This window comes from Chelmon rostratus, chromosome 10, assembly GCF_017976325.1.
Source record: "Chelmon rostratus isolate fCheRos1 chromosome 10, fCheRos1.pri, whole genome shotgun sequence".
NCBI classification, from domain to species: Eukaryota; Metazoa; Chordata; class Actinopteri; order Chaetodontiformes; family Chaetodontidae; genus Chelmon; species Chelmon rostratus.
The window spans coordinates 20,311,045-20,338,743 of record NC_055667.1 but is presented as its reverse complement, the minus strand read 5'-3'; the positions used below and the strand labels follow the sequence as shown (position 1 = coordinate 20,338,743).

The 27,699-nt window shown below is 42.6% G+C and overlaps 2 protein-coding genes and 1 non-coding gene across 3 annotated transcripts in view; 1 reads left to right on the top strand and 2 right to left on the bottom strand.

Annotated features, from left to right (window-relative positions):
* LOC121612825 (nuclear receptor coactivator 3-like) overlaps window positions 1-4,960 on the bottom strand; it is a 62,136-nt gene extending 57,176 nt beyond the window's left edge. Inside the window, exon 1 of the mRNA XM_041945950.1 lies at window positions 4,848-4,960. The gene's annotated coding sequence lies outside the window, so the exon portion shown is untranslated. The remainder of the gene's footprint in view (window positions 1-4,847) is intronic.
* Window positions 4,961-20,018: 15,058 nt separating this feature from the next.
* Window positions 20,019-26,444, bottom strand: zgc:113278 (uncharacterized protein LOC541528 homolog). The gene is made up of 11 exons (XM_041945849.1): window positions 26,066-26,444; window positions 24,976-25,036; window positions 24,759-24,877; window positions 23,310-23,426; window positions 23,161-23,219; window positions 22,660-22,744; window positions 21,731-21,801; window positions 21,015-21,119; window positions 20,766-20,909; window positions 20,248-20,408; window positions 20,019-20,106 (listed from the first exon to the last, which is right to left on the bottom strand). The coding sequence occupies exons 1-11, from the start codon at window positions 26,183-26,185 to the stop codon at window positions 20,033-20,035; spliced, it is 1,116 nt and encodes a 371-aa protein (XP_041801783.1). The 5' UTR covers window positions 26,186-26,444; the 3' UTR covers window positions 20,019-20,032.
* Window positions 26,445-27,586: 1,142 nt separating this feature from the next.
* On the top strand, window positions 27,587-27,659 carry trnak-cuu. The gene has a single exon. It is a non-coding gene; the product is annotated as a tRNA-Lys (tRNA).
* Window positions 27,660-27,699: the final 40 nt, after the last annotated feature.

Genomic DNA, 27,699 nt, shown 5'->3' with positions numbered 1-27,699 from the left:
CTTACAAAGATAAATGTACATGTCTAATGTTAAATGAAAGCTGAAAGCGTTCAAAAGACACTCTGTGAAGGACTTTCATTGATAGTTAAGTGGAAAGTGGCCTTATGAGGCTTGAAAGCAGCCAAGATGTTTTCTTTTTTTTTTTTTATAAACGGGATGTGGGTAGTATTTCTGGTTTCAAACTGCTAGCTGTATGATAAAATAGAGCTCATTTGGGTGTCAAAACAAAAGCCAACACATAAAACCCCCGCCTATCTCCAATTCATAATCAGAGGAGCAGCAGCAAAACATGTCTATTGATAACTTTACAGGCGGGAATGTTGGATTTGTGGTTTCTGGCTCTGGAGGAGAGCCATAAATGTCAAATATTGACTTGACATATGCAAAATCATAGAAGTGACACATTCCATTTCTGTTTTTGTTTCCCCTTGAAGCTCATGGAGGATTTACAGGGTGGAGACAATGAACTCCACTCCCTTTTTGGTGTTGACCAAAATGTGCCTGGAGTACTGTTAACTAAAAACGTGGCACCACGAGTTGGCGTCAAATGCGTGGTCACACATATCATCCGCTACATCTTTCCCTTGAAGAGTGATCATAGCTAAGCAAAGGTGGCAGCAGGTCTGTCAAGCTTTGGATTTCTCCTCAATGCCAACAGTGTACATTGGGCTGTAGGGAGGAAAGGATTAAACATGTTTATATCTGCTCTAATGTAAGCTGTAATTGTTAGCATGTCTGGCTAAACTACCTACCGGTTGTTACCAGTTACCGGTTGTCCAAGGCCAAGGAGCACATCATTAATTTACTACATTAGATTATGGGGTTGCACACTACGTTGGAAAAATCCCCATTCAAGACGAGCACGTCCACTGTGTAGTTACCGGCTGTGTGAAAGTCCGAGATGCTGTCAGAGGTCGGGCTGACGGTGGCAGCTCCGTCCTGCTCTTTATTGGATTTGGTGAAGTTCACACTCCAGTAACCCCAGCAATGTTAGCAGAGATAGCATCACGTTTCCCAAACACATCGATTAATCCTCATCCTAGAAGTATTTTGTCTGAAACGTTGAAAGTGAAAACATACTGTTTGTAAATACCAATAAGTATGAAAACTTTGGACTGTATAAAACATGGACGTAGTCTCCATGACGTCACCCATAGGTTGTGAAGCTCACTGACCATGGCCATCTTGGCAGTGCCTGACTCCGCTAAACTCCTGGCTGATCCAAAAATGGGGAAAGAGGTGGAGCGTGGGTGGGGCATAGGTGGGTTGAAGGAAGCCTGGTTGCTGAAACCTAGCAGCTAGCTCTCCCTCAAAGCGGCCATGCCCATAATTATGCATTTAAACGACAAGTTATATGAAAATCGCCATCCCTAACAGTTGTTATAAACAGGGAAATCAGCTATAGAGACCAAAACACGGGCTGTAAACATGTTTATTTCTACTTTAGAACTGGGCATTTTAATATAGGGGTCTGTAGGGATTGATTTTTGGGACGGGCCTCTACTGGCCATTCATGGAACTGCAGATTTTTGGCACTTTGGTGCTGGCTCCATTTTTCAGCTGCATGTTGTAAACTAAGCAGCTAAATAGGGTTACATTTACGTAGAGCTTTAGTTTGAGGCTTGTGTTAGTAGCTATCAAGAGCACATTTTAACTCTTATTATAAATTGTTTCCAAAAAATGATTATTTATATCCTGATTTTATATCACTTTTGAGTGTGTAATTATCACTGTAACTGCTAGCATGGAATGCTTAAAAGGGATAGCAACAGTAACTAAGGGGGTGGGGCTTAGCGGACAGTCAGTTGCAGTGTTGTTCATAGACCTAATGTCTTCTTTCATATTTTGTTTAGACATTTGATATGTAAGATATTCTTTTGCTGATGAAGAAAAAAATAAGTTTTGTAGTGACTTAATTTAAATTTAATTTAAATTCTATTTCTCAAAGCAAGAAATTGGAAAAAGTGTTTCAATTTCTTGCAAGAGATAAACAGCTCTCGCCATTTGGGACAAACCAAGTAAGACCACATCATATCAATCGCGGGGGGAACGGGGGGAGACGCCCAAGTAAAGGACAAGAGGACAAAAATTAGTGATAGGAAAAAAAGAAAAAAGACCCTTCCTCCACAGAGCGAAATCAATGAGAGCTGGTGAAGATTAATTCCTGTTTAACACATCCTGACACATGGGAGAGGGGCCCCCCAAAAACAACAGGACAACAGTTCAGCTCACTACACTGCAACTGGGGGCGGCAGGGGACAGCGAGAGACATGCCACAGAAAGCAGAGCAAGAGCACAGCAAAGAATGCGGTCCGTTTGAGTGAGAAAACTTCCTGATTCCACAAAAGAGGTGAAAAAAAAACTCTCCACAAATGACCGAGCGGAGTCGAGGAAGGCAGAACCAGCATCAACAAAAGACCAGGACAAAAATGTCAGGTAGAATTCCAGCAAGAGGCTCCACCTGGGCCCCTCCCCTCAGCGTACACACCCCCATCCCTCCTCCACACACACACACACACACACACACACACACACACACACACACACACACACACACACAGAGCTTCCCATGCTCCCAGGCTGGTGTGTGAGTCCTCCTCCCTCCCGCTAAGCCTCGTGAGCCCTGCCCCCAGCGCCTGACCCAGTCACCAGCATCCCCTGCTAACCTCTGTCCCCTTTCTCCCCATTCAGCAAACATCGTGCATCACTGTCACCCTCCTCCTCCTCGTGCACGCATTCATCCCGCCATCCGCTTAGCGAAGACCCCTCACGGGCGCCTACGGGTCCGAGCGCCTTGCCCTCACCCCTCCCAGCCCATTCAATTCCTTGTGAGCAGGTTGTAGGCGCGTGTGTGTCCGAGTGTGCAGAGACTTGGGCCACAGAGTTGACTGTAAATCTGTCAGGAGAGGGGTGCCGAGGAACGAGATGAGGGCTGCTCGCCGCCACGCCCCTGTGCTCGGGCAGCAGGCAGACGGTCCAGCCGTAGAGCTAAAACGATCGGTTGATCCGCCGCGATCAACAGAAAATTAATCTGCAACAATTTTGTTAATAAATCATTTGTTGTTGGGGTTAACAAGCAGGAGCTGGTTAAATCCTCACTCTATAGGCCTCTATAGACGGAAAGCAGACAGAACGGAGACGCTTTCTGCTGTCAAATGATTCACCTGATATCACTGCGACAACAGAACAGTGAAATAAACAGAACAGGGAAGAAAAACAACCTCACAGGACATTTCACTCACACACCTCAATTTTTGAGTGTGAACCTTTCAGAGGAAAATAGGCTCATGACTAATTAAATCGGGACAGAGAAAAGTAACCGTCTTTTGGGATGTGTGTGTGTCAGTTTCGGGCTTGTGCACAAAGAAGAAAATGCTTGTTAATGCCATTCATCAATCAAAAACTCAAACCACTCTGCAGCTGCTCCAGTGCGAGTGCATTAAGCTTCTCTCTGACTTATGTCTTGTCGGACAGAGCAAGACTCTGGGAAACTGTGTAATTTTCTAAACTATTTTTTCACATTTCATGGACAGATAATAATCAGTCGGTAATGAAAATAATCATTAGCTGCACACTTATCCTGCCATGAAACATCGCTGCAAACAATCCAAACATGACCTCAGTGTAATTAACTCAACCTGACATCCCTCACCTGTCCACACTGACACGCAAACCATCTGCATCACTTCCATTCAACTACTGTTTACACACACTGAGGAGTAGGAGTAGACTGCTATTACCCAGTGCAAGCAGGTACTGAAGTGCGGCTCTGGTGTCACGCTCAAGGACATGGTGCTTTTCATGTACACACACACACACACACACACACACACACACACACACACACACACACACACTGGCTGTTTCAGGAATCAAACCATGGACCTTCAGGGTTACAGGACAGTGTGTATGCACAGGGCCACGTTGCTGCCCCCTGCAGATGTACAGTGAGACACGTTATTGAGGATGAAGCAGATGACAGGAGGGGTTATGAAGGAGTGTAAGGAGGAAAAACACGCACGACGAGCACTCACTCTTTCACCTCACACACTTATAGGCAACGCATGGCGCATCCAGTGCACTGACTTGCACATTGGAGACACGCAGCGGAGTCAGGGCACTTTTTTATCGCTCAGCAGTCGGGACCCCGGGCAGGCTGCTTGACTGACAGACGGCCAGCATCGTCTGCCTCTTCCCGCATCGCATGTTTGCAGCACCGAAACCACCAAAACACACCAACAGCCTCTTTCCAACACGATGCATGTGATACACACATGAGTACGTCTGCACGCACTTGATCAACAAACATTTCGGTCCAAATTCCCTCGTGTTGCGACAGCGTCGGGCTCAGCTGTGCAGCTTTCCCACCGCGGACAGTCAGCAGCAAGCCACAGAAAATAGTTAACTGCGACCTGGTTTGTGTGTGTTTAACCGAAAGCATTGCGAGCGTGAAGCGTGCGTGTGCTCTCCTAAAAACTTCCCGATGTGCTCGATCTACTGGAAGCACTTCTGTGATCCACCAGCTTGTGCGTAAACTGGCCAGCTCGCGCGATCAAGTTAAGTTCATCAAATCTGCCAAACGTTCATTCATTTCGCAACACGGGCTGACAAACAAATGCGCGACACCGAGCGCGCACTTCATCACCGCCGCGAACAGGTAAGTAAATCTTTGCTGTCATGGACTAAATGACCATGCACTGTGCCCTCCGCACCGTAACGATGCCAATATTGTGTGTGTGCACCGCCGCTGAGAAGTCAGTACATTTCCGTCCTCTATCGAAATGCAAACCAAATGCAAAGTCGCGTTAAATTAGCTGGCTGTTAGCACGCACGCAGCGCGAGCTTACCTTGTGGACGTATCTCTCTACCGGATCGATAATTTCTTCTTTACACCGTTAACTCTCCGCCATCTTCGGCACTGTTTGTTTAAATGGGAAATACTCCCGAAGCCCAAGAAGCCAGTTCTGTAAGTTGAGGCGTCGCGGGGGCTTCTGGGTAAAGGAGTTCGTTCGAGTGGAGCGCCGCGCTTCCGGCCCTCTCGTCCAACCCGGATACGGACTACAGGCAGACGCCACCACCGCAGGGGGGAGGTAGAGGTGGTGGAGGAGGTGGGGGAACAGGCACTGTCTGTCTAGCAGTCTACAGACGGATGTCAGCGACGATACCAGCGCGGAGAGAGATGCCGCGGTGTGTATTTTCAGTTAAACTCTCGACGCTAACAAAAGCCACCCGACTTGTTTGTTCGATGTGGCCCGCAGGCTGAAACAGCCACTATTTCCAGACTTTCTATGGCGTTTTGCTGGAGGTGATGACACAGAAGTAGAAAGACTAAACTTGAGAGCACATCTGAATGTGAAGGTCTTATCCTGATAACGACCAATTTATCAGTTTGGATAAATAAAAGTCTAGTTTATGTGCCAGCGGCCTCCCCTTTACTGGAGGATTTCTAACGCTTTAAAAGACCACACCAGTGTTTTTGCCTGTTTTAGCCAATTCACTGCAGATCTTACTCTTACATTACAGCTGACTATATTGTAAAACATCATTTTCTGTTTTAGAACATTTATACATTTCTATAAGTCCAGTTTCAGTTAATTTCCTTACATTATCTATAAGCCTTGCCTTTAAACATGCTTGAGTAGTGTAATCCATCAAAGTCTGCCTTTAGTTTTGACTTATTATTGTCAGGAGGTATCACACTTGACAGCTTGCAAATCAGTCTGCACTTTATTGACATTACTTTGCAAAATTAATGTCAATGTGATGAAATTTTAATCCCCGCTTAATACAATTTTAGCATGTTTCAAGAATCTGCTACGCGATTTTCATACCATACAGAAATAAACCAGCAGCTACCTACAATGATAGAAAAACATATCCAAAAATGCACATGTGAAAATGTTCAGAAAAAAGTACACATGATTTGGAACTAAAATTTGCAAAGACACTGGTATGGGCCCTTAAATTGAACCTCATGGGGGCTGGAGGTAAGTGTCTTACTGATAGCCTCATAACTTTTTGTCTGTTCCTCATGATATTTCAATATGGACTAATTTTTGGTGCAATCTATGAGTGGTTCCTAAACTTTGTGGCTTTTGACTCTTTGCAATTAAGTAAAATTAACGCGTGACCCCTCATTAAAGGTTATACCATTTTATGAGCTATGAGCAGTTGAAGATTGTGCAGGCCTGAGGAGATAAAACTATCTAATATTTCACAAGATAATAGACTTGTCTGCTAAATAACTTTTATGTGGCAGATACGTTTGTTCGTTTTTCTCGACTTGATAATCATCTCATAATGTGTCTGCACCAGCTTGTATTAGTGAGCTGGAAACAGCTGGAAACTGTTTAGTTACAATTAATCTGTTATCAAAATAGTAAATATTCTGTCAGTCGACTAATCAATTTATAGACTAATTATTTCATACCTAAGTTATCAGTATTTTCTTCAGCAACATGTGAAATCCTGTATAGTAATTTTTTCATGAGATAATGTGGCTATGTGAGAACTCAAATTTTAATGTCAGGGTGTAAAATCTATTTTTGTCCTTGTGCAGCGGAAGCCTTCAGCTGATTCACTTGTGACAAAAGTCCCCAGACTCTGAAACAAAAATAACATTAACATCATATCAATTCACAGGCACACCTGAGTGAAAAAGATGACAGAGAAGAGGCTTGGAAATGAATACTATAGGTCACAATAGAGATGCCTTTTCTTTGTCTGCTAAAATCAAGATGTTGAGGAAAGTTTTATTGTATAATGTCTGTTGGTCTCTGTTATAAATACAAGGAAAGGGCTGTTTTCTTTCAAAACTCAGTTCTTTTTTGCTCACGAGCCAGACAAATGCTGAAATGTCACTTCACATCCTGCAGCCTTTTTGCAGGGACCAGCCGTCTGTGAACTGGGTTTGTTTCACTGGAGGGACTGCGGCTCCTTCAGGCCACCTATCTCTTATAGATGAGGCCCATATGTGGGCTCCATATGCGAGCTGGCAGGGTCAGCAAGGAGCAGTGACGTTGGAGCTGGGTGGCCTATGAACTGGGACACGTCGGCGCAGCGCCCCGACTGCTGCCAAGATATACAAGACAGGGACAGATAGCACCAAAATCCGTCACTATGGTGATGCCAGGCGGACAAGTGCACAGATAGATGGGCAGATACACATCCAAAAAAAGACACACACACACAGAGTGAGTGAGGCTCCTGTAGTGTCACTGACAGTGGGAATGAAAGAAGATGAGAACAGGAAAATCAGAGAGAAGTGAGACAAGATGATGAGATAGTAGAGTTTAGTTTAAGGCAGTTTAAGAAGACGCAGAGACAAGATCACAGATAATGACAAATGGTACCTATTGCCCAAAGAGAAGGGTAGCTGGGAAAAGCTATAGGTGTTAAAGAAACACAAGGTGGAAAGAGGGGAGAGAAGAGGCAAGAGTGGAGTTGTCAGTGTGATGGAGGAGGAGAGGAAGTGTTGTAGCTGGAAGGAACATAGAGGGGGTGAAAATAAGGTAGAGCTACACCAGTTTCACTGAGTGTGGGAGGGAGGGCATGCGAAGAAGAGTAAGAAAACGTTGTGGAGAAGGTTTAAAGCAATTAGCCTCATGGGTCAGGCACAATTCATCAGGCAAGACTAAAAGAACGGCTAACAAGAAGATTAGACTGTGCTGGATGCAAAAATGTGAACGTTCTTGGAAAGCAAAAATTACATTAGAGAGATCTTTGAGTTTGATTGCACAAGAAAAGTAAAAAACAACTGCTCATTTCACAAAAACAACCAATCAAACGTGTCTACTTCATGTCGCACTGTAACCCTGTAATGCACACACTCAGAGACACACATGCAGGCATGAGTCCAAGCCACAGGATTTAGAGACGTTTTAAACCTCCTTTAAAAGAAATCAGAGCATATTTGAGGTCCACTGGCAGGCTTTACTGAACCAATAACTTCAAGTGTAAAAACTAAATGCAGGTAAAATGTTGTAAAGAGGGAAGAGAAACTTTTAGTGATGGCACTCACAGTCAGTTTGCGTTATATTACTGTACAGTAGATGACTGTCAGGATGAGCTTTACACATTTATGTTGTGTATGTGTGATGGTATGGACTAAGTTTGAAATAACCTATTAATAAAAAAAAAAATCAATGGCACAGAGAAGATACTGTATGTTGGAGAGCTATCATACTACTACATGTAATATATGACCACAACACCATTAAAACATAAAGCAGACCACAGAGTATTTTAACAGTTGTACTGTAGGTTTCTTACATTACTATTATTAACTCTTTGAATCCTGCAATAGAAATTGTCGTTGGTGTTTTTGCTTATTATGATCTATTTTCATGGAGTATCTCCAAATGCTTCATATCCCTAAAATCTGGACAACCTAAGCTGAAACACTAAGAAAGTCAATGAAACATAATAGTTGATAAAAGTTTTGATATTGTGTTTTTTCATCAGATTTTACTAAATGAACACACAAAACATTTTGATCCAAAACAATTCTGAATGCACTCCATAAGCTACTTGAACATCAGAGTGAGGCATTTTGATTGTTTCTTCCACATTAGAAATATTTCCTCTGTGCCTACACTGGTACTTTTGCTTATTTTAATGTCATTTCTTAGATTATTTTGAAATGCTTCATGTTCCTAAAATCTGCACAACCTAATATAAAAGGCTATTTAAATCAATGAACCATAATATCACAATGATAAAATTATTTAAAGTGTGTCATAAATTAGAACAAAATACAAAAATCTGACATTTTTTTCATCAGATTTGACTAAACAAAAACAGAAAACATATTGACCCAAAACAATTCTGAATGTAGAAACATGAAGAAAATTGGAAGCATGCTTTGCATCGCATGTAATGTGATGTTATGGCATCACCGACTTGCGACACAAGCGTGCAACTTGTTGACACAAAAGACAGAAGCCTCAGCTTTCAGCTGCAAAAAGAATAAATGCTCTGGCTATTGTGGGTTTTATTTTAGACCAGTTTGAACAGAGCCGTGCAAACAACGACCTTTTTCATGAGGTTAAAGAGTAACTGAAAGCTGTATTGCACTTGCTTTAAGTTGATTACATCATCAGGGAGTATACAATGTCATCAACAGGACTTATGTAAAGTTGTCTGCGTGCGTCTTAACCACGCTCAGAAAATCCTGCTTTTGCTTCAGCTTCTCGCGGTGCTGCGGTGATGTAGGAGTGCACTGCGCCTGTACGCTGTGACATCACTGATGGGGGTTGTTACTACAGGGCACACTTCTTACCACACCCAGAGGTGAAACACACCTCATGCTGGTGTAAAGTTACTCTTTAAGGCTTGATACTACCAAGTCACACTGTTAACAAGCTGATCTGCCGAGAGGTGCACAGGTTTCCTCAAAAGTGCTTCACAGTGAAGACCTGAATGAATGAACACCTCTGTCATCTTACAGATTATTTTGCAACTGAAAGTACTCTAAATGCAGTAATCACTCTTTTATTAATGCCTTTTATTTGTTGAAGGACCACAGCAGTGTTTTTCCTTATTTTATCTACTTGACTAAACACGAGTTGATTTTCATTCCATGTTAAATGAGAGGAAAGTTATAGCTGCCTGGGAGGAAGGAAAAACACATTGAGGATTCTAAAACAGTACAACAGGACAATGGCTGGCAGTAATGTGAAGTATTTTTGTAGTAATTAGGCTAAAGCAGGCAAAACCACTGGCAGGGTCTTTAAATAGACACCAGTTATTCTTGGGTGGGGGCCTGCCAGTATAATTGGAGGGTTTCATTCTTAAAAGCGCGAGTATAGTTTTACAAAACGGTTCCTACTTGAACGACAAAGCTTTAATTGGATTATTATTGGAATTATTTATTTCAGACCTTTGCTTGCAAATACTTTCATCTAAACATATTCTGTGGAAGGATTAATAGCTTTTTGAAAATATCTGCCAGTGTGATTTTAAGTGGCAGTGCTGCTATTGCATTTTTGGAGTGAAACTCTTTAATTCATTAGGCCTGTTGGTGATAGAGTGAAACAGTGTGGAATTGTTTTTCTACAGCCAGCTGGCTTCAGGTTGCAGTTCCACGATATTTAAAACCACATTATTATGGTACTTATTGTCCGTCATTTGGAAAATTCCATAGTGTTGCCCGAGGCTAAAAGAAAACGGAAATGGCAGAAAGTGAAATGTATTGTGAAGAAACACATGCACGTACACACCAAGCAGAGACACTCGTGCCGTTCTAGCACCTCAACATCGAGCAAAAATACAATAAAGCACACTTACTGCTTAATATCAATCCATTAGATGGTTACACTGTGGGCAGGAGATGATTATGTTTTATTTACCAGCAAACAGTTTATTGTTGAGACAATCCCTCAGTAAAATTTAGGGGACTGCAGAGAGAGTTGTGGGAAGGTGAGAGGAACGGGGAAGCTGTTTAAGATTCCAGACAGGTAGGGACGAGGCTTCAGGAGGGTAGTGGAACAGCTACGAGCACGCACACACACACACACACACGTGCACACATGCACACAGATGTGCGACACGGAGAGAGAAAAGAGGCAGCCCATATGTGGAAAATGCTCTGTGCTTGTATGCAGAGTTAACGGTTAATAGAGTGAGGAGTCAATTAATCACTTTGTTGATTCAGCCAGTTGATGGACAGAAAAATAATCAGCAGCTACTTTGTGGAAATGATTAACCAAAAATACCAAATATTAATATCATTTTGGGGATTTTGGGGTGTTGATTAGACATCTCTCTCTATGGTCTGACACTTTATAGAGCAAATGCTGCAGCCCTATTTGTTTGCACTGTATATGTGAATATATACACTGCAAATAATGAACCAGGCGAATGAATGTACTGTGCAACTTGAAGTTCAATGTTTCCGTGTGATGTTTTCTCCCTTAATACTGGTGTTCACCACCAATAGCACCTCCACCTGGACTCTGAAGCTGAGGTATGTTGGAGTCACTGCTCTGCAACACTAGCTGACTAACAGGAGAAATCTTATTTATATGTGTTTCAGCACAGGGTCTTCATCAGGGTGATCAGAGGGCAGCTTGAAGCGATGGTTACTCGAGGACCTAGTTGGCTGGTGGAGTAGTGACAGTACTTCACACACACCTGCATATTGAAGCTGCCTGAAGACTCCGGAAGGTCAGGTGACTATGACTAGGTATGACGCAGTTTGAAGTCAACCTGTTAGCGCTCACGTGGATAGAAAATATATATTGGGTCTAATGTATCAAATTGTATTCAAATTAAATTATACGGAAGTAATAAAGTAAAAAGAGACAAGAAGATCTGGCCACAAATTACTAAGGAAAGACAAAGGTGAAGCTTTGGGAAACAGCTTGTCATATATTTATGAATCCACCATATGGTCCAGTCCCATTTAGCTCTGACCCTCTGCCTCCTTTCATACAGTGTAAAATCAATACAACATGGTTGAACAGATAAAGCAAAAACGGGGGCAGCTGTAGAATCACTGTCTCGGAAGCCTCAGTGGATGATGAAGTTGCCGTTTGGAGAAACATAACCCTCAAAGGCGGAGGAATAAGTGAGAGGGGAGGATGGAGCAGGGCATTGTGTGTTTACCGTCACCGTGGAAGCGTGCACAAACTAGGTGTTATCCAGAGAGTTCAGGCAATGGAGGAACAGATGAGACTGGATAAACACACGTGACCCCGCTTGTGCTGTCAGCTGTCCCAGTTGCGCTTGGGCCATGTGTGTGCTTGTGTGTGCGTGCACGTGTGTAGGTGTGTGAAGATTCATGTTCCAGATGCACAACTTGTTGTTGCACAGCTGCATGCACACATTCATACAGAAAATATTCCACACAGTCTAGAGGGCATGCATAACTCATATTCATACTCCCTCTACATTTTTGTTGATTTCTGTGTTGCTCAATGCGAACGCTTGAGGCAAAAGCAACACGTGCTGACTCCATAACTGAGGTCTTCACTAGCCCTATAAGCAACATGACACAGAGGCCAGACTTAGGCTGCAAGGACCGAGCACAATGGTACAAAAGCTCTTCAAAAACATAATGACCAAATGTAGGGCAGTTTATTAATTGCAAGACTCTGGGCATCATAATATTCAAGCCGTAATCAATCCAGATTTGAGAGCACACAGGGACAGATTTGGAAGCGTGTTTTCTGCCCAAAATTCAGATTTTCTGTTCACTCAGTTCAACATGTGCTCACATAATTTCCCCCAGCACTTCTAGCAGAGTCTAAGTTTTTCGGAACTTGAGAAGAGGCTCGATAAGAAAACAGTTTCTGGATAAGCTTTGTAAGGATATGTCTATATGCTGGATTTTTAACCTCGCATCCGTCTATTTCACCGTGGTGTGTGTGACTACACTGAAGGTGGAGTCACACCTGAAAGTGAAGAAATTCATCTGCATGTCTTCACAGTACAGACGGTGCTGGCGGCTTGGTGACATAGTGACTGCTCACAGGGCTAGTAGGTAAAGTGCTGTAGGTGGCGAGCTAACGGCTAACACACGAGCAAGCCAGTCACAATAGCCTCTTTCAGTTTTCTCTGCACTGGGTCGTTTACTCCCCTTGTAGTTACTTTACGCTCTAGGTTGTAGACATTTGATTCAGTAAAGAGTTATTGAAAAGGGGCTAAAAGCAGGTCGAGTCAGCTAGCTTGCTAACTGACAGTTTGTTAGCTCGGTTAGCTTGGTTGCTAACAGGACAATACGTTCAAGTACAGTTTATTCAAAAAGATGTGTTTGTACTCCTGTCTCATATCTGCCAAACCATTCCTCCTTTGTGAAGCAGTTTCTACTCCAATGGAGGTTAAAGGGCCAGTTTGGATCATTTGAAGTGGGGTTGTATGAGGTACTTATCAGTATTTCAGCGTGTATCACAGCAGTAGCACAGCCCTCATTCACCAGCAGCAGGAGTACTGGTGTAGGACGCTAAGCAATGTACTGTTTTAGACTGGGGGCAGCAGCTACACAGATTTTAGCCACTAAAAAAAGGTCCAGCTATCAAAATCAGTGTGCTCTATATTTAGAATATTTTCACTGTTTTACCTTCCCATCAGGTGGCCCTTTCTATGGGAGCTAAAGCCATTAATGTGGCTCCATCCAAACCAGACTCCACTGAAAAAAAAAAACAGTAATTTTACCTTGCAGAATACAGTAGTTGCTGGTCTACCACCACTTCCATCGGTTAGATTGTTTGTGTTATTGTGTGACTTTGATGAGTCCTTAGTGACACAGAACACCAGTATTACACTAGTACTCCTGCTGCTTCTCCAAACTGGGGGCGTGCTGACTGCCATTCTAAGTATTACACTGACTATTGATATGTACCTCCTACAGCCCCATTTTAAATAATACAAACTATCCCTTTAAATAGAAATGGATGGTTCACAGCTATGATAGCTTCCATTGCACTCCCCTTTCAAAAGTCAGCACTGTCAAGACAACTTGCTGTTGGTCGTTTGTGTAAATTCACCTGTCAGAAGTTCACCAAACTAAACTAAACACATCGCATTGATAACAGCAGTGGTTGAGCCTCAGCACTTTACATTCAGGTAAAATCATTTGAATTTTACTACAAAACTGAGAGGCTCCTTCCATTGCAGCATTTCTTTTGCAGGACTAAAACATCTATGACACTCAGCTCTGTCCCTGCCTACCATCAGGACCTTCTCTGTGCTTAGAAATCTGTCCCTGTTCTCACTCAAATCTGGACTCAAAGACTGATTTCCATTTAAATTTGTTTTATGCCGTTTCAATTGTCTTGCCATTAATGAACTTCCACAAATAAGCAGCAAAATGTAGTCTCAGAGCCTTTTCATTTTTTTGTCTCCTATTGTTATTCTTCCTTTCACCTTACCCTCAATTCAGCATCAAGAAGTATTTTGCTTTTTTACCAAGCTATTACTAAATAAGAACTTGTTCTAAATGGGCTTGCCTGATTAAAACAGTCACACAAGCCCGTACAAAAAAAAACATAAACATGCACACAATAAATGGTAGAAAGGCTGAATAAGGTTTTAATGAGGTATGATGCCAGATGAAAATATAGCGACCAACACGTCTTTCTTTTCCTTCCATTCAGTCATTGTGTCTCTTGTCCTCTTTATTTCACCTTTCTGTTCTTTATGTGTACCATTTTAGGAGTCTGCTCTAATTTTCATTTGCTGGCTCTGATAGATACTGATAAGGCACTACTCTCATCTTCACAACACAGACACACACACACACACTCCATCACCTCCATCATTCTGCTTAGTTCTACTGTAAATCACAGCACTCCGCTCGACATTGCTCTCCATCTGTTTCTCTTCCTCTCACTTCCTTTATCGTTTTGTCTTTGCCCCCGTCTGCTTTTCATTCTCATTCCTCTGATCCGTCCAGATGTTTCCAGCCCTTCCACACTGTCCTTCCCTGGTCTACACCTGCTCTATCGCTCACCTCAAACACTCCCCTCTCGTCTCCACTCTTGCAAATAGCCTTGAGGTCATGAACGTCTTAGATCTCCGCCGTGCTTCATGGATCACTGCAAGTAAACCTGGCTGGTAGAACAGCTGCTGCCCAATTTGCTCATTTGAGACAATCAATGAAAATAACACTGAGGGACTACAATACTTACAAGAGATTACACAGACACACACACACACACACACACACACACATGCTCCAGTCCTGCTAATTGTTGGCTATTAGTCTGCAAGTCTGGCATTGCATGTCTTATTAAATACAGAATTTCAAATGAGCTTCGTTAAATAAGAAAGTACTCCCCTTTTAATGAAGCTAATTTATATGGAAATTACACATAATACTGACGATTCAGCGAGAGATTTATCCTCATTGGATGAAGGGGAGGAATTAAAGAAAAAAAGGGGGATAGTGATTTTTTTTTTCCCTCGCCTTAGCTGGTCCCTGCTGTTGGACTCTTTCTGCAAGTTTGCTTTTGAAGCACACCTTCAGCAGGTTCAGGTCATGTATGTTTGGGTTAGGGATGCAGCCATCAGCGTGTGTGTGTGTGATGGAGAGTGTGTGTGTGAACTCCTGTCCTTGTGCTGACCCTGCAGAGCTCCAGCCTGCCTCTCTGGTTCTCACTGATCCATCATGCTGTCTGATTTCCCAGAGAAAAGCCATTACTCTAAAACAACACAACACATTAGCAGTGAGCTGCAGGTGTCTCTTCTCGGTGTTGTGCTCATTCCTCACCCTCCGTGGACGCAGATGTCGTGTTTACAGTGCCCTGTCAGTCAAACTGCTCAACAGTGGAGCTGAGGCGGAGGTCCCCCATCTGAAATATACCCTCACATTTGGCTAAATCCATCAGTTACTTCATTTTATTGGTTTACTGCACAATAAAGTCTGTTGAAGAGTGTTGAGCTGCATACTGTTTGATAAGACAATGTTTCTGTCCTTCTCACTCTCACTAGTGATTTATTAATGCAGGTCTGTATGCAGCTATGCCCCTGCAGACTGCTTCTGTCCCTCAGGCAAAAAGCTCACTGTTTCCCCCTGGTGGTGATTAGCCAAGAAGTAGGATTTGGCCAATATTTCCTCTCATCTACTGACACCACCCCCAAAGGGAAGTATAAATGAAAAATGTTCAAAATCAAGTAGGTCTCTAAATATATCCTTAAGTTAAATAGGAGGAAAGATGTAATGAGCAGGAGGTGGGAAAGGGAAACTTCTAATAAGCAAGATCTTGTGCACATCCCTGCTTCATGAATGACATTTTCAATGCTGGTTCACCTCATAAGTGGATAATTATCTACAGCTCTCATAATTTACTGTGCACTTTGAAACTGCAATGTTTTTTTTGTTCGTGCAGTTGCCATGGATACAATTCTACTACTCAGCCTGCAGGCAATATGTACAAACTATGTTCAACAAGTTTGTGTAATGAATAAAAGCTTTATTCAAACATGAAATAAAAAAAAAATAGTGACAAAGAAAAATGATCAGAACTCACAAGAAATTTGCATAAATATATACCATCAGAGCAGTTCAGAGACAACATATTTGAAAAGGAAATATATCGCAACATCTACAAACAAGCAGCAAAAAGAAAACAAATCAAGGACAGTGGAGAATGAATTAATAGAATACAGTAAACGTGTCTCTGCTGTGCAGTTTATTCTTTTTTTTAACTTTTTTAAGTGATCTCATGGTCAAATGCATTAATGATTGTTGCCACCTAGAGGTTGCTCATACAGTTGAATCATTGCAATTCTTTTTTCAACAATTAAAAAATGCACACAGTTTAAACTTGAGAAACTCCAATTTGTAAATCATTGAGAATCAATGCAGAAACAGGCCAAGAGAGCAGTGTTATGGTGCTCTGACATAATGCATATTATGCAAAAAAAAGAAGTGCATTCCTGTGGGATTATACCGGCTATTGTGTCTCGAAGCAAGAGGACCGTGAACTGCAGAGTGGCTCATGTTTCGGAGCCTAAACGTTTGCCGACTGTTGTACAGAGTGACATCTGATGAGCGAGAAAAGCTTGCAGACGATTTTCACTCTGTAAAAATACCTTGTTGGTTCTACAACCCTGATTCCAAAACAGCTGCATAAAACAAATAAAGCAGAATGTGGTCATTCGCCAATCAGTTTTGACATGTACTCAACTGAAAACTGTACAAAGACAATATATTTAATGTTTGATGCCAGCAACATGGTGGGACAGGAGCAACAAAAGACTGGGAAAGTTGTTGAACGCTCCAAAAACACCTGTTTGGATCATTCCACAGGTAAACAGGTTGATTGGTAACAGGTGATAGTATCACCACTTTGAGAATACATGATTGTATGAATGATATCACGACCTGGGCTCGGGAACACTTTCTATGATGACTGCATTCTGTTTTTATTTACGTCCCAACTTTTTTGGAATCAGGGATGTAAATCCGGGCCTGTAATCACAAGTACTGAAAAACACCTGCACGACTGGAACAAATAAAACACTATACTGACCAAGTGCTCCTCTGATCACATATTTTAACTGATGCAGTAATGACCAGTATCAGTATGATGGTGTGTTTCACTATAATAAAACATGTATTTGTGAAAGCTGCAGTGTACACCTGTAGCTTAGTGTTAACTGAGCACTGTTATACAATTGAGTTCACTTTGCTTTAATAAGGCCATGAAGTTAAATAAACCGTTAGGCTAAGTAAATTTTTACACTCATACCACAATGTATACCCACGCTAACAGTTCAGCAAGCTTCATTCTTATATAAAAAAAACAATTCATATCAATATGGATGCAAAACAAATATTCACACGTGTGTACTGAACAACAGTGAATTTCAACAGTTCCCCCTCTATAAAAATAGCTTAAAAATCTGACACATATTTTAGTACAGTGTAGGGTTAGGTCTGTTTTTTTTTTCTCTTGTACATCTGAGACAGTTTAATAACAGGCTGGTACATAAGTCCTCCGCTCCTCCTTCCCTCCTATGACACTGCCATACACAGACATAGGGCTTTAAAAGACCACCATAGTCCCAATAAGGAGCGCTAAAGGGAGCAAAAATGAATGGCATCTCCTCCCTGCTCTAGACTAATGACTCCAAACTGTCAGCAGACAGGTAGTACAGTCTTGTCTGCACAGAGCTTCACATGCACAGTGGGTTAGTAGTAGAGCAGGGCTTGGTCCTTGAGAGGAAAGAGCATGGCCAACAGTACAATACGTGTGCTCCGCTAGCAATGTCAGGATCATTGAAAAGGTGAAGCAGGGAGGACAAAACATGCCACATTTGGCAAACAGAAATCACAGAATCTCTCTCACACAGTAAAGGGCATCTGAGGGGCGGAGACATCGAACACATAAGCATTTAGTAACCTATAGATCGTACACCTATCCACAACTCGGTGTTTTACACACACTGAAGCGCGCCAGGCTCTGAGACGGGGGCCCAACCAAAGTGAACTGAAAGACAGGATGTGCTCGTGAAATACAACAAACGGGGCAGGAGTCAATGAACAGATTGTCACATTTCATGCTCTGCACGCAGGCAATCGTTTCTACATTTTTGTTTTCTGTTTTTTTTTTTTTTTACGAGACAAGCAATAAACATCGTTGTCATCACCGCCATCATTCACGCCCAGTTAATTCACATACACAGTAGGCGAAACAATACTGTACACACACGAGTAAGTGCACAGGCATACAACCACATCCCCTGACACACACACACACACCTCCGATTGCACCGTGGGTAACTTCTAGTGAAAGTGGTGAATAGCTTGTCCCCTGATACCCGAGAATAAAAAAGCGGAAACGAGTGATACAAACCACTGACAGTATAAGGACACTTGAAGAAAGATTGTATTGTTTGGATTAACTAAACGCAGTTGCTATGTACCGCTGTGTTTGCTGGTTATAGCTTTTCAAAGGATATAAAATAAAAGCTATCTGTAGTATACGGCAAAAATAAATAACTCAAACCTCTTGCAGCAGTTGTAAAAAGGCCACTGAATGCTTGTGTGTTTGTGTGTGTGTGTGTGTCTGTGTGTGAGAGAGAGAGAGAGAGATGCAAACTCAACAGCACAGTTAGGAACTAGCCATAAAGTCTTTAGCCTTACACCGTCATGCATTGACATTACCATATAAAAGACTGAATCACAGCCTCAAACACAGTTTCTTGCTCAAGTTTCCAATCATGCTGTTATAAAGATTCAACTGTGTGCATACAGTACAGCATCACAGGTTACAGTCCAGCTTCCTCTTGGTAGGTCACCTAACCTGGATGAGCCCCTGCGACGGGGTGAAGCTGATTACCAGGCTAGTGCTAAAAGCGAAGAAAATGACAAAGGTGCCTCAATCCTGCAACGTGTTGGATTTCAAAGGCAGAGGCTGTCAAATAATGGCAGCAAATGATCAAGGAGTTGAGAACAAGCTTCAGTTTTCTGGCTGCAGCCATGCCAAATACCTACATAGCACAAATATTCCTCAGGAGCAATTCATTCATGATCCTTTCCTGACAACAGCAGAATATCGAAGAAAGGCTTTATTTTGGGACTTGAGCCAGTGGCCTGTTGAGTTTAACTGAATAAGGCTCAAACTTAGAATGACACCCCATACACTTAATCTGTACATTAACACTTTACAAACCCAATTTCAAAACAGCTGGGACGTTGTGTAAAACATTAATAAAGCAGAATGTGACAACTTGTCAATCCTTTTTGACACATACTCAATTGAAAACAGCACAAAGACAATATATTTAATGTTTTACCTCATCAGCTTCATTGATTTTTGTAAATATCTGCTTATTCTGAATTTGATGCAGCAACACGTTTCAAACAAGTTGGGACAGGAGCAACAAAAGACTCCAAAAACACCTGTGTGGATCATTCCACAGGTAAACAGGTTGATAAGTAACAGGTGATAGTATCATGATTGGGTATGAAAGGAGCATCCTGGAAAGACTCAGTTGTTCTCAAGTGAGGATGGAGCGAGGTTCACCACTTTGTGAACACATGATTGGATAAAGGATGCTACCACATGGACTCAGGAAAACTTTGTAAAACTGTTGTCAGTAAACAGTTTGTTTGCAAATGCCTGCATTCATTTTATTTATGTTTTACACAGCGTCCCAACTTTTTGTATATTAATTTGCCCTGAAGTCAAAATAGTTTTTTTAAGGTACTGTGACGTTAACTGATTCCATGTCAAATTACTGAAGAGCAACTCAGTTTAAAGTACCCGGCGAGTGATCGTAGCTTTACACAAAAGGACACTTTGAAGAGCTAAATCTATCCTGTTAAAGCATCAAAACCAACACTGCCCTGCCAACGTCCCATCTGCACAGAACTGAAATTAATAATAAACATCATTTCTAGCAGACAGTAACACTGAACTTTGAGAGGAGTTTCAACCCCAAAGGGACAGTTATGTAAGGTTTCTTAGTGCGCTTAAACATTTGTTTTGGAGAGCTGTCGACAAAATCTGAAGTTGTATAAAGACATAATGTCACGTTGTCAGAACTCCCTCACTCAGTTTTTTTTCCACTTCTTCCACCTCTATGAAGCTTTGGCTTTTCTTGCCCGTGGTGACGTTTTATCGTCAGACTTCACAACCCCGTTGGCAGCACCTCCTGACAAGACAAGAGGAAGTGATTCCAGATAAATACGTGCAATACTGCGAAAAAATCTCAAGCATCGAGTGTGTGAGACATTAACTGAAACACAGGATTACACTCCGTCTACCTGGGTGGACAGGTAGACAGACCACTCACCCCTCGCGGGCTCTCTTTTGTGAGGCTTGCTCTTTGGGCTAACTGTCTTCTTCTTCGAGGCCTGGTTCTGGCTGTGCTCCCTCCACTTTTTCAACTGGAAGTTAATGAATTTCCACATCATCCAGGCCTGCGTCAGGCAGATAGCTGCAAGACAAGTCATCCTGAGGGGTGGGGAGGACACATTTTAAAGGGGTGACAGTAGAAAGATGCAAATGGAATAATTGACTTTGGTGCTACATGACCAAAGAAAACAGACAAAAAGGGCTGTGGTATTCCCTTTTGCTCAAAAGGTGGAAAACCCACTACAACCAGAATGCACCGTGTTCAGCGTGCTCACACACTTTCCCGTATTACATCGAAACAGTTCACGAAAGGTGTTTGTGAAAACAAGTGATTTAACTTGTGAGCAGGAAAACAAAACTTTGGCCGTTTTCTTTGTTTTAAGTTCAATGCCATGGCGAAGTTAGCTAAGTACAAGACATTAAGGGCTCTTCCTGTTCATCGCCATCTGGACTTGCCTTATGGTGAGCACATTAAAGTTGCCTTCTGCTAGGGAGAAGCCCTGGTTTTCTGTACGGGGCAGCCCAAAGCCAAACGTCAGAACTGAGAGGGTGAGGGTGAGGAGGCGGGCGATGACAAAAAGCAGCGCCCACAGAGTAAAGCTGCAAAGGGGGGCAGAAAGTGCATCAAGTTGTTCAGATCAGGAAGCCACCAAAATACTAATTAGAAAAGTGACAGCTTGTTTGTTAGATGCAGGACAGCAATACCCCTTCTGCTTGTTCTCATCGCTGAAGTAGAAGAGGCGTGAGGCGTGGAACAGGAGCTCCACCAGGTAGTGAGGGACCAGCAGCACCAGGCCCAGTCGGTGGAGGCTAAACACGACGGGACACAGAGAGAGGGACGTCAACACAGACTTAACTGAGCACCACTCAGGACATAAAGAAAGAAAAAATCAACTACAAGAGAGCAGCGGACGACAGTGAACACAACCAGCTCAAGTGCTCTTCTTATAGAATATTCAAGGATTTTAGATCGATAGTCTGAGAGGAAAGAGGTAGGAATCACAGCTTAAAACAGACTGAAATCTTATGGTATCAATTCCTCATTGTAGAGGAAAAGTCATCTGACCTGCCTTAGAGTTTAGATGAGAACTGAAAACTGAGCAGCTCTCACAGTCCATCACTCAAAAAAGAAAACAATCACTCCACAAACTCATAGATCAGGCGGAGCAGCTTAGTGTCAGGTGCACTGTCCGAGCTGTTAATCGCATAATGATGCTCTGATTTTACTTTCACACACTTTCCTGCAATGGTAAAAAAGTATCACTGCTTTCCCCCAGTAAAAAATAAAAAAGTAAAACCACTTAATCAGGCAAACACTCAGACATTAACAGAATAAATGAGATTTTTATGAGCTATATATGTAGAATATGGGAATATGTCCTTGCAGGACATGCTTGAAAAAAATGAATTATTTCACTCACTTTAAGACATAGGCACCGGTGATGTGGACAACGTAAAGGCAAATGTAATAGAGCTGGCGGGGGATGTCCTCCTGTAGAAATGAAACAAAGAGGAGCTTGTATTAGCAGCAGCAGCAGCAGCATCAAGCTTCCTGTAGATTTTAGTCATTTCATTTAACGTATAGTAAAACATTCTTGAGGAAAGTCTGCAACTCTTATAACACAACGGGGACTCATTAAGTACCTTTTAGCTTTGACGCTGTGAGACTTTCTATGCAAATTGAGTCTCGACAGCCGCTTAGCTCCAATTTACTCTGAAATAATGTATGTACACTTATCAACAAAACAGGTACACACACATGCATCACCCGACAAACCTCAAATGAAAAAGCTTTTTCAACGGAGTACAAAAAGGGGCAATGATAAGTGACAGCTTCTTCGTGCTAATGCCACCTAAAAACATTTGTCATTGCTTGTGTTTAAGTACTGCAACAGAGGCGCGGTTGTTTAATGTATTCCCAGCCTCTCTGTGCACATGTGTGCAGTCGTCAGCTAACTCCTCATGGAGACACATGAAAGTCCCAGCAGGGATTAGCAGCATTAGAGGGACATTAACTGACCGACATATACGCATCCCTGTGCTCATCATACGTTGCAGACTGCAGAGGCCATTGCACAAAAACTTTGACAATAACTATTAAAGTGAATTATTTCAGAAATCAGATGCGTTACTGCTGACACACTTGAGTTCTTCACCACTTCTCATCTGTGAAGAGGTTAAATGGCCGATATGTCTGTAAACCCTGAATTAAACTTGACGTCTTTTTCTTTCTCTCAGAGCCAACGCGTCACGTCGCGTCTGCAATACAAGGCCAAAGCTGCTGCTCTGCAACATACAAAAACCTGAAACATTTCCCCAAGCACATCATCTTTTTGTAAAATGACCTCACCTTCCGTACTTTCTGAAAGTACAGCTCAGGAAGTGCATGGAGCCAATAGGCAATTTGGCAAATGTAGAAGAACTTGACCTGAAAACTTGACAGAGGACAGGTTGTGCAGAGGTAAGCAGCGTGGACAGAGGTTATATCATGTTAATATACAATAGATCATGTTGTGCTTGGTGCACTGATCAGTAACTTCTATTTAAAGTACAGTAACATGCACAAGTCAAAGCAGCAAGAAAATGAGAAGAGCGTAGAATAAGTTAAAATGAAACAGAATCTCTCCTGGATCGACAATATTAAGCTTGAATATTAAACTGTGATGTAACATAATAAAATACTTCCCAGCAATTCCAAACAAGTGAAAAATACATCACAGGTTTTAAGAGAAGGGCTCAAACCGTTAAAGCTCAACATATCTGCTCGTGGAACTCATTTAAAATTGGAAATAATCGCTGAGTTGTAAAATATGGTCTTATGATGTGTAGGGCTCTATAAATCTTAACTTACACCATGTGAGTGTGTGGGTAACCCTCCCATAAGAAAGTCGGATTTGTCGCAAAGTCCTCCTGTCAAGAGAAAAGGAGACATACGCTGAGATAAGATGAAGCCCGATGCAGTCTGGGACAGTGTGTTTCTATGACTCCTGACCGTCGTACCGCCGTCAGGATGCTGCAGCCCCAGATGAAGGAGAACAGGTAGAACGCCGCAAGCTGTCCTGACTCATTGAACTTGCTGTGTTTGGTCTTTGACAGGTGCAACCTCCTGTTCATTTTCTGAAACGATACAAATAAAAATTGCACAGGGTGAACACAGCGATACATCACATGCTGATACGGGGGACATCTAGTTCCTTGCTTGTTATTAGAAAAGTATGCGTCACTTTTTTCTGTGACTCACGTCTCATTTCAAAACAGATATTTGTAGATGGATTTTCACTATGAGGAACAGGAGGTTAAACACAACCCAGATTCCGGGACGCCGTGTAAGACAAAAATGAAAACAGAATGCAGCCATCTGCAAACGAACTGTGTTTACTGAAACACGCTTTTACAAAGTGTGGTGCATGTAGTAACATCCTTTATATAATCATGATAATATCACCTGTTACCAATCAACCTGTTTACCTGAGGAATGGTCCAAACAGGCGTTTTTTGGGGAATTCATCAACTTTCCCAGTCTGTTGTTGCCCCAACTTGATTGAAACGTGTTGCTGCATCAAATTCAGAATAAGCAGATATTTACAAAAATCAGTTTTATTTATGTTTTGTTCAGTGTCTCAACTTTTTTGGAATCAGGGTTGTATATAAAAACAGTCTGTTGTAACTGCCTCTAACACACAGTATATTGTAATCAGCATAAATAGAGTAGCGGTGCAAGTTTTCCACTGTTTGTTTCTTGTACAAATGTTGTGATTGTAGTCTTTTGACCTTAAAGCACAGCCTGTGCGGCTCAGGAGGTAGAGCGGGCCATCTGTTAATCACAGGGTTGGTGGGTCGACCCTCCGCTGAACCCCACTGAATGTATTTTCACACAGAATGAGGATTTTGTCCTCAAACTCTTAGGCTGCAAGTGTATTCAGAAGTTATCTCCTAACTGCCAGCAGGAACAGGAGGAATATAACGGCAAGCAAAACCCTGTTTCGATGTTCACGTGGACCCCAGACTATTGTTTTAAGACACGTGTGAAATGGGGTTTTTTCCTTTAAGAGACGGATATTTGTGGTCCAGAAACATTTTTATTTTTGGAATAAAAATATCTAAAAATACTTTTTTGTATTAATGATATCCCACTGGGGATTGACATCAAAGGCAAAAGATGCCAGAGGAAACATGAGCACTGTTTCAGTCATTATGCTTTAGTGCTCATGCAGCTGGAAGGATCGGACCCGATTACCTACGAGCGGCTCTCCAAAACTTAGTCATGGACCAAAGCAGAGCCAACACGTGAGGCATTATTTGATGCTTTTGAAATTAAAATCTAGACAGGCGATTGTAGTGAGCACAAAGGGTCCTGTTTCCCTGAGAAAAAAAGATCAAAAATAATAAGCCACTCTGTTCCAAACAACAAACAATGTGGCGGCGGCTGCGTTTGGACGATGTACTCACGTCGAGAATATATTCTTGTATCAAGGCATGAAGGATGACCGCGATAAGCAGGTAGAAAAACACCGTGGCCACATCTTTAGGGCCATACTGGTAAAGGTTCACAGGCTCGCTCTTCTCATCTGCCAGAAAAAAGAGAAGCGCAAACTTAAAAGCAGATGCAACTTGAGGTATTTTTCAAATACTGAAGTGATTACAGGACTTATAAACATCAGCTCACCAAGAACTTGTGTTACATTGTACTGGACTGTGATGAACATGATGGCAAACTTTGCTGTGACCTGGAACACAAGGAAAGAAACAGGATTAAGGGACTGATCCTGAGTCAGAGAAAAGGTTTGTCACTGACCACTGATGTACTTCATATACAGGAATCCAAGCCTTTGAGTTAATAAACACTGTAATAAATGTGTGTATAATCCTCTTGGATAGCCTCATGTGAGTGCACCTTACTCTCTGTCATGATACTGTTCTCCGACAGGCGTGAAAGGCTGTCTCAAAGGCTGCATCCATGTTTAACCTTTTAACTGTCAAACACCTTTTAACTGTCAAACACTTGAAAAAGTCAGTCAGCGTTTCATGCACATGTGTAATGAGTGAGGGCTGCTGTGTCACTGCAAGATCCTGAATCCACTGACTGCCATGACTAAGGTCTGGGGACCTCCTGGGGGCTGCCTGGAGGGGCTCTCTAGCAAAAATGAGGTATATTTCAAGTTCTCTACCACTGCTACAATGACTCATTGTGTCAAAGTGAGTGTGCATCCTGTGCTTCTCTTTCTCCTTGAATACAGACACTGATCACTCTGTGCCAAGCTACAGCTCATCTTCATCTCGACAGATGAAGATTTATGAAGACACACTCTCATCAGTTTTCACAGGATTTGCAGTCAGGTGGCGGGGTTTGGGTGGAGGCAGGTCAGTGTGGGGGACGCTATCCTGTTTCATTCAAACGTGGCCAGGCACTAGTCAGCTATAGCTGCTCTGTCGAACCAAAGGGCTGCTAATCAAATGTGGAGCATGCACACACTTTCAGCCTGACCACCTCTGCTCCCAATGGCCTGATAAATGCACTGGTTTGCTATGGAGGCAATGGATTAGCCGACTGGTAAAATGACCTGTTAGCTGTGCCAGTGGGCCTCCTCGCCATCTTCTTTGGTAATCAGTGAGACACATGAGAAGCGAAGGAGAAAGACACGCTAGCGCCCTGCCCCTGGAGTACTGCTGTCATGTCGGCTAACGATAGTTAGCAGCAGCTAACACCACTCGGCTAACCACAGCTCCTGCGCCTTTCCTGTCCAATCACACAGTACCTCGAACATCAGGCCGAGGAGGATAATCATGGCCAGACACGAAACCATATCGGCGTGATTCTGGATCACAAACTCGTGGCTCAGCACCGGCGGGCTCTTGTTCTTCTTGCGGAAACCCATGGCTCATCGACACGGCTCTCCCTTCTCTGGCTCCGGGCTGCCGTCGCTGAGTGTCGCTGGGCTGGAGCTAGCTTTCCCCCCGCTGCACGGCTGCACGGCTGCCCCCGGCCTGCACGTCTCAACTGACCGGTGTCTGCTCCGCTCCTGGCCGATCGCCCCACTGCGGTCCGTTAGCACAGTGAACCCGCTGCTCGCGTGTTTAAAAACAGTCATGAAGATGCATCGCATCAAACCAAACACTACAGCACAACACCCACTTTTTTCCCTGCCTGCTGAAATCAGATGACGGGCCCTCCCACTTCAAAACCCCATTCATGAACCGCCCAGTGTCATTGACGTAGAAGGAGAACCCAGGCCCGTGGTGTGTTCACGTACTACATGGAAACGCCCCGTTTCCTAATTTGCTAACAGTTAAATGTGAAATACTTTGACTGATGCAACACTTTTTGGGATATATAATATTTCAGGATAGCACCATCTGAACCGACGGGTCTGTTTGGAAATGGTTCTGTATACCAGTATAACAGGGCTGGATTATCACCAGGGCAAGGCAGGTCATTGCCCCAGAGTCTCAGACCCCCAGGGGCCCCAGTAACCGCAGGATCGTGGTAATTGTTTTTATTAGATAAGCCACATCACTGAAGTACAATATCATTTGAGGAAGGTCCTGCATTTTTACCCCACATGCAGAGGGCCCCTGAATCTTGTTTTCAGACCTTATCATGCAACAAAATAGGAGGCAATAAAGCTTAAAACACTTAAAATTATAAACTACTTTTGCTACAGGAACATCTCTTCTGTCTCGCATGGAAAATAACGATTGTTTATTGTATGAAAGTACTTTAGTTCATCGCTCATAAATTCACTATAGATCACTAAAAAGCCTCCAAAGTCAGCGTTGAGAAGACAAGCTGAAAGTCTGTTTGGATATTTTAAAAATCAAGATGTAGTTTGTGATATGTTGGCATGAGATGTAGGTCGTATTTACGTACTTAATATTACATCCACACCGTCTAAATTAGTGGTGATTTACGGACAATTTATGGAGAAAATCAATAGTCAGTTAACTAACAATTACATGATGCATAATTACTGTGACGCTACGCACCTCATATCAGTTAACGGTTTCTGTCACCTAGCTAAATTAATCGTGATTATCTGGTAATTGTTTTTCTTCAAGTCTTTTGCTGCCAATGCCGTAACGTTATAACGTTTTCAGTAACTCGACAATTTGTAGCCGAGCTCAGTGATTTGACACACACAACACTTCCTGTTTTCTGACGCTAGAGGTCAGTGTGAGACAGAGCTTTCTCAGCTGCAGTCAACACGAGAACAACGTGATACAGCTCGTCTGGAGCTGGTAGAGCGTTCTTCTCGGGGCGCCATATTGGTTTGTGTGTAGCCCGGCTAGCTCAGTCGGTAGAGCATGAGACTCTTAATCTCAGGGTCGTGGGTTCGAGCCCCACGTTGGGCGCAACACTTTTCTCCCCCTTATCCATGAATTAAGGGATAAA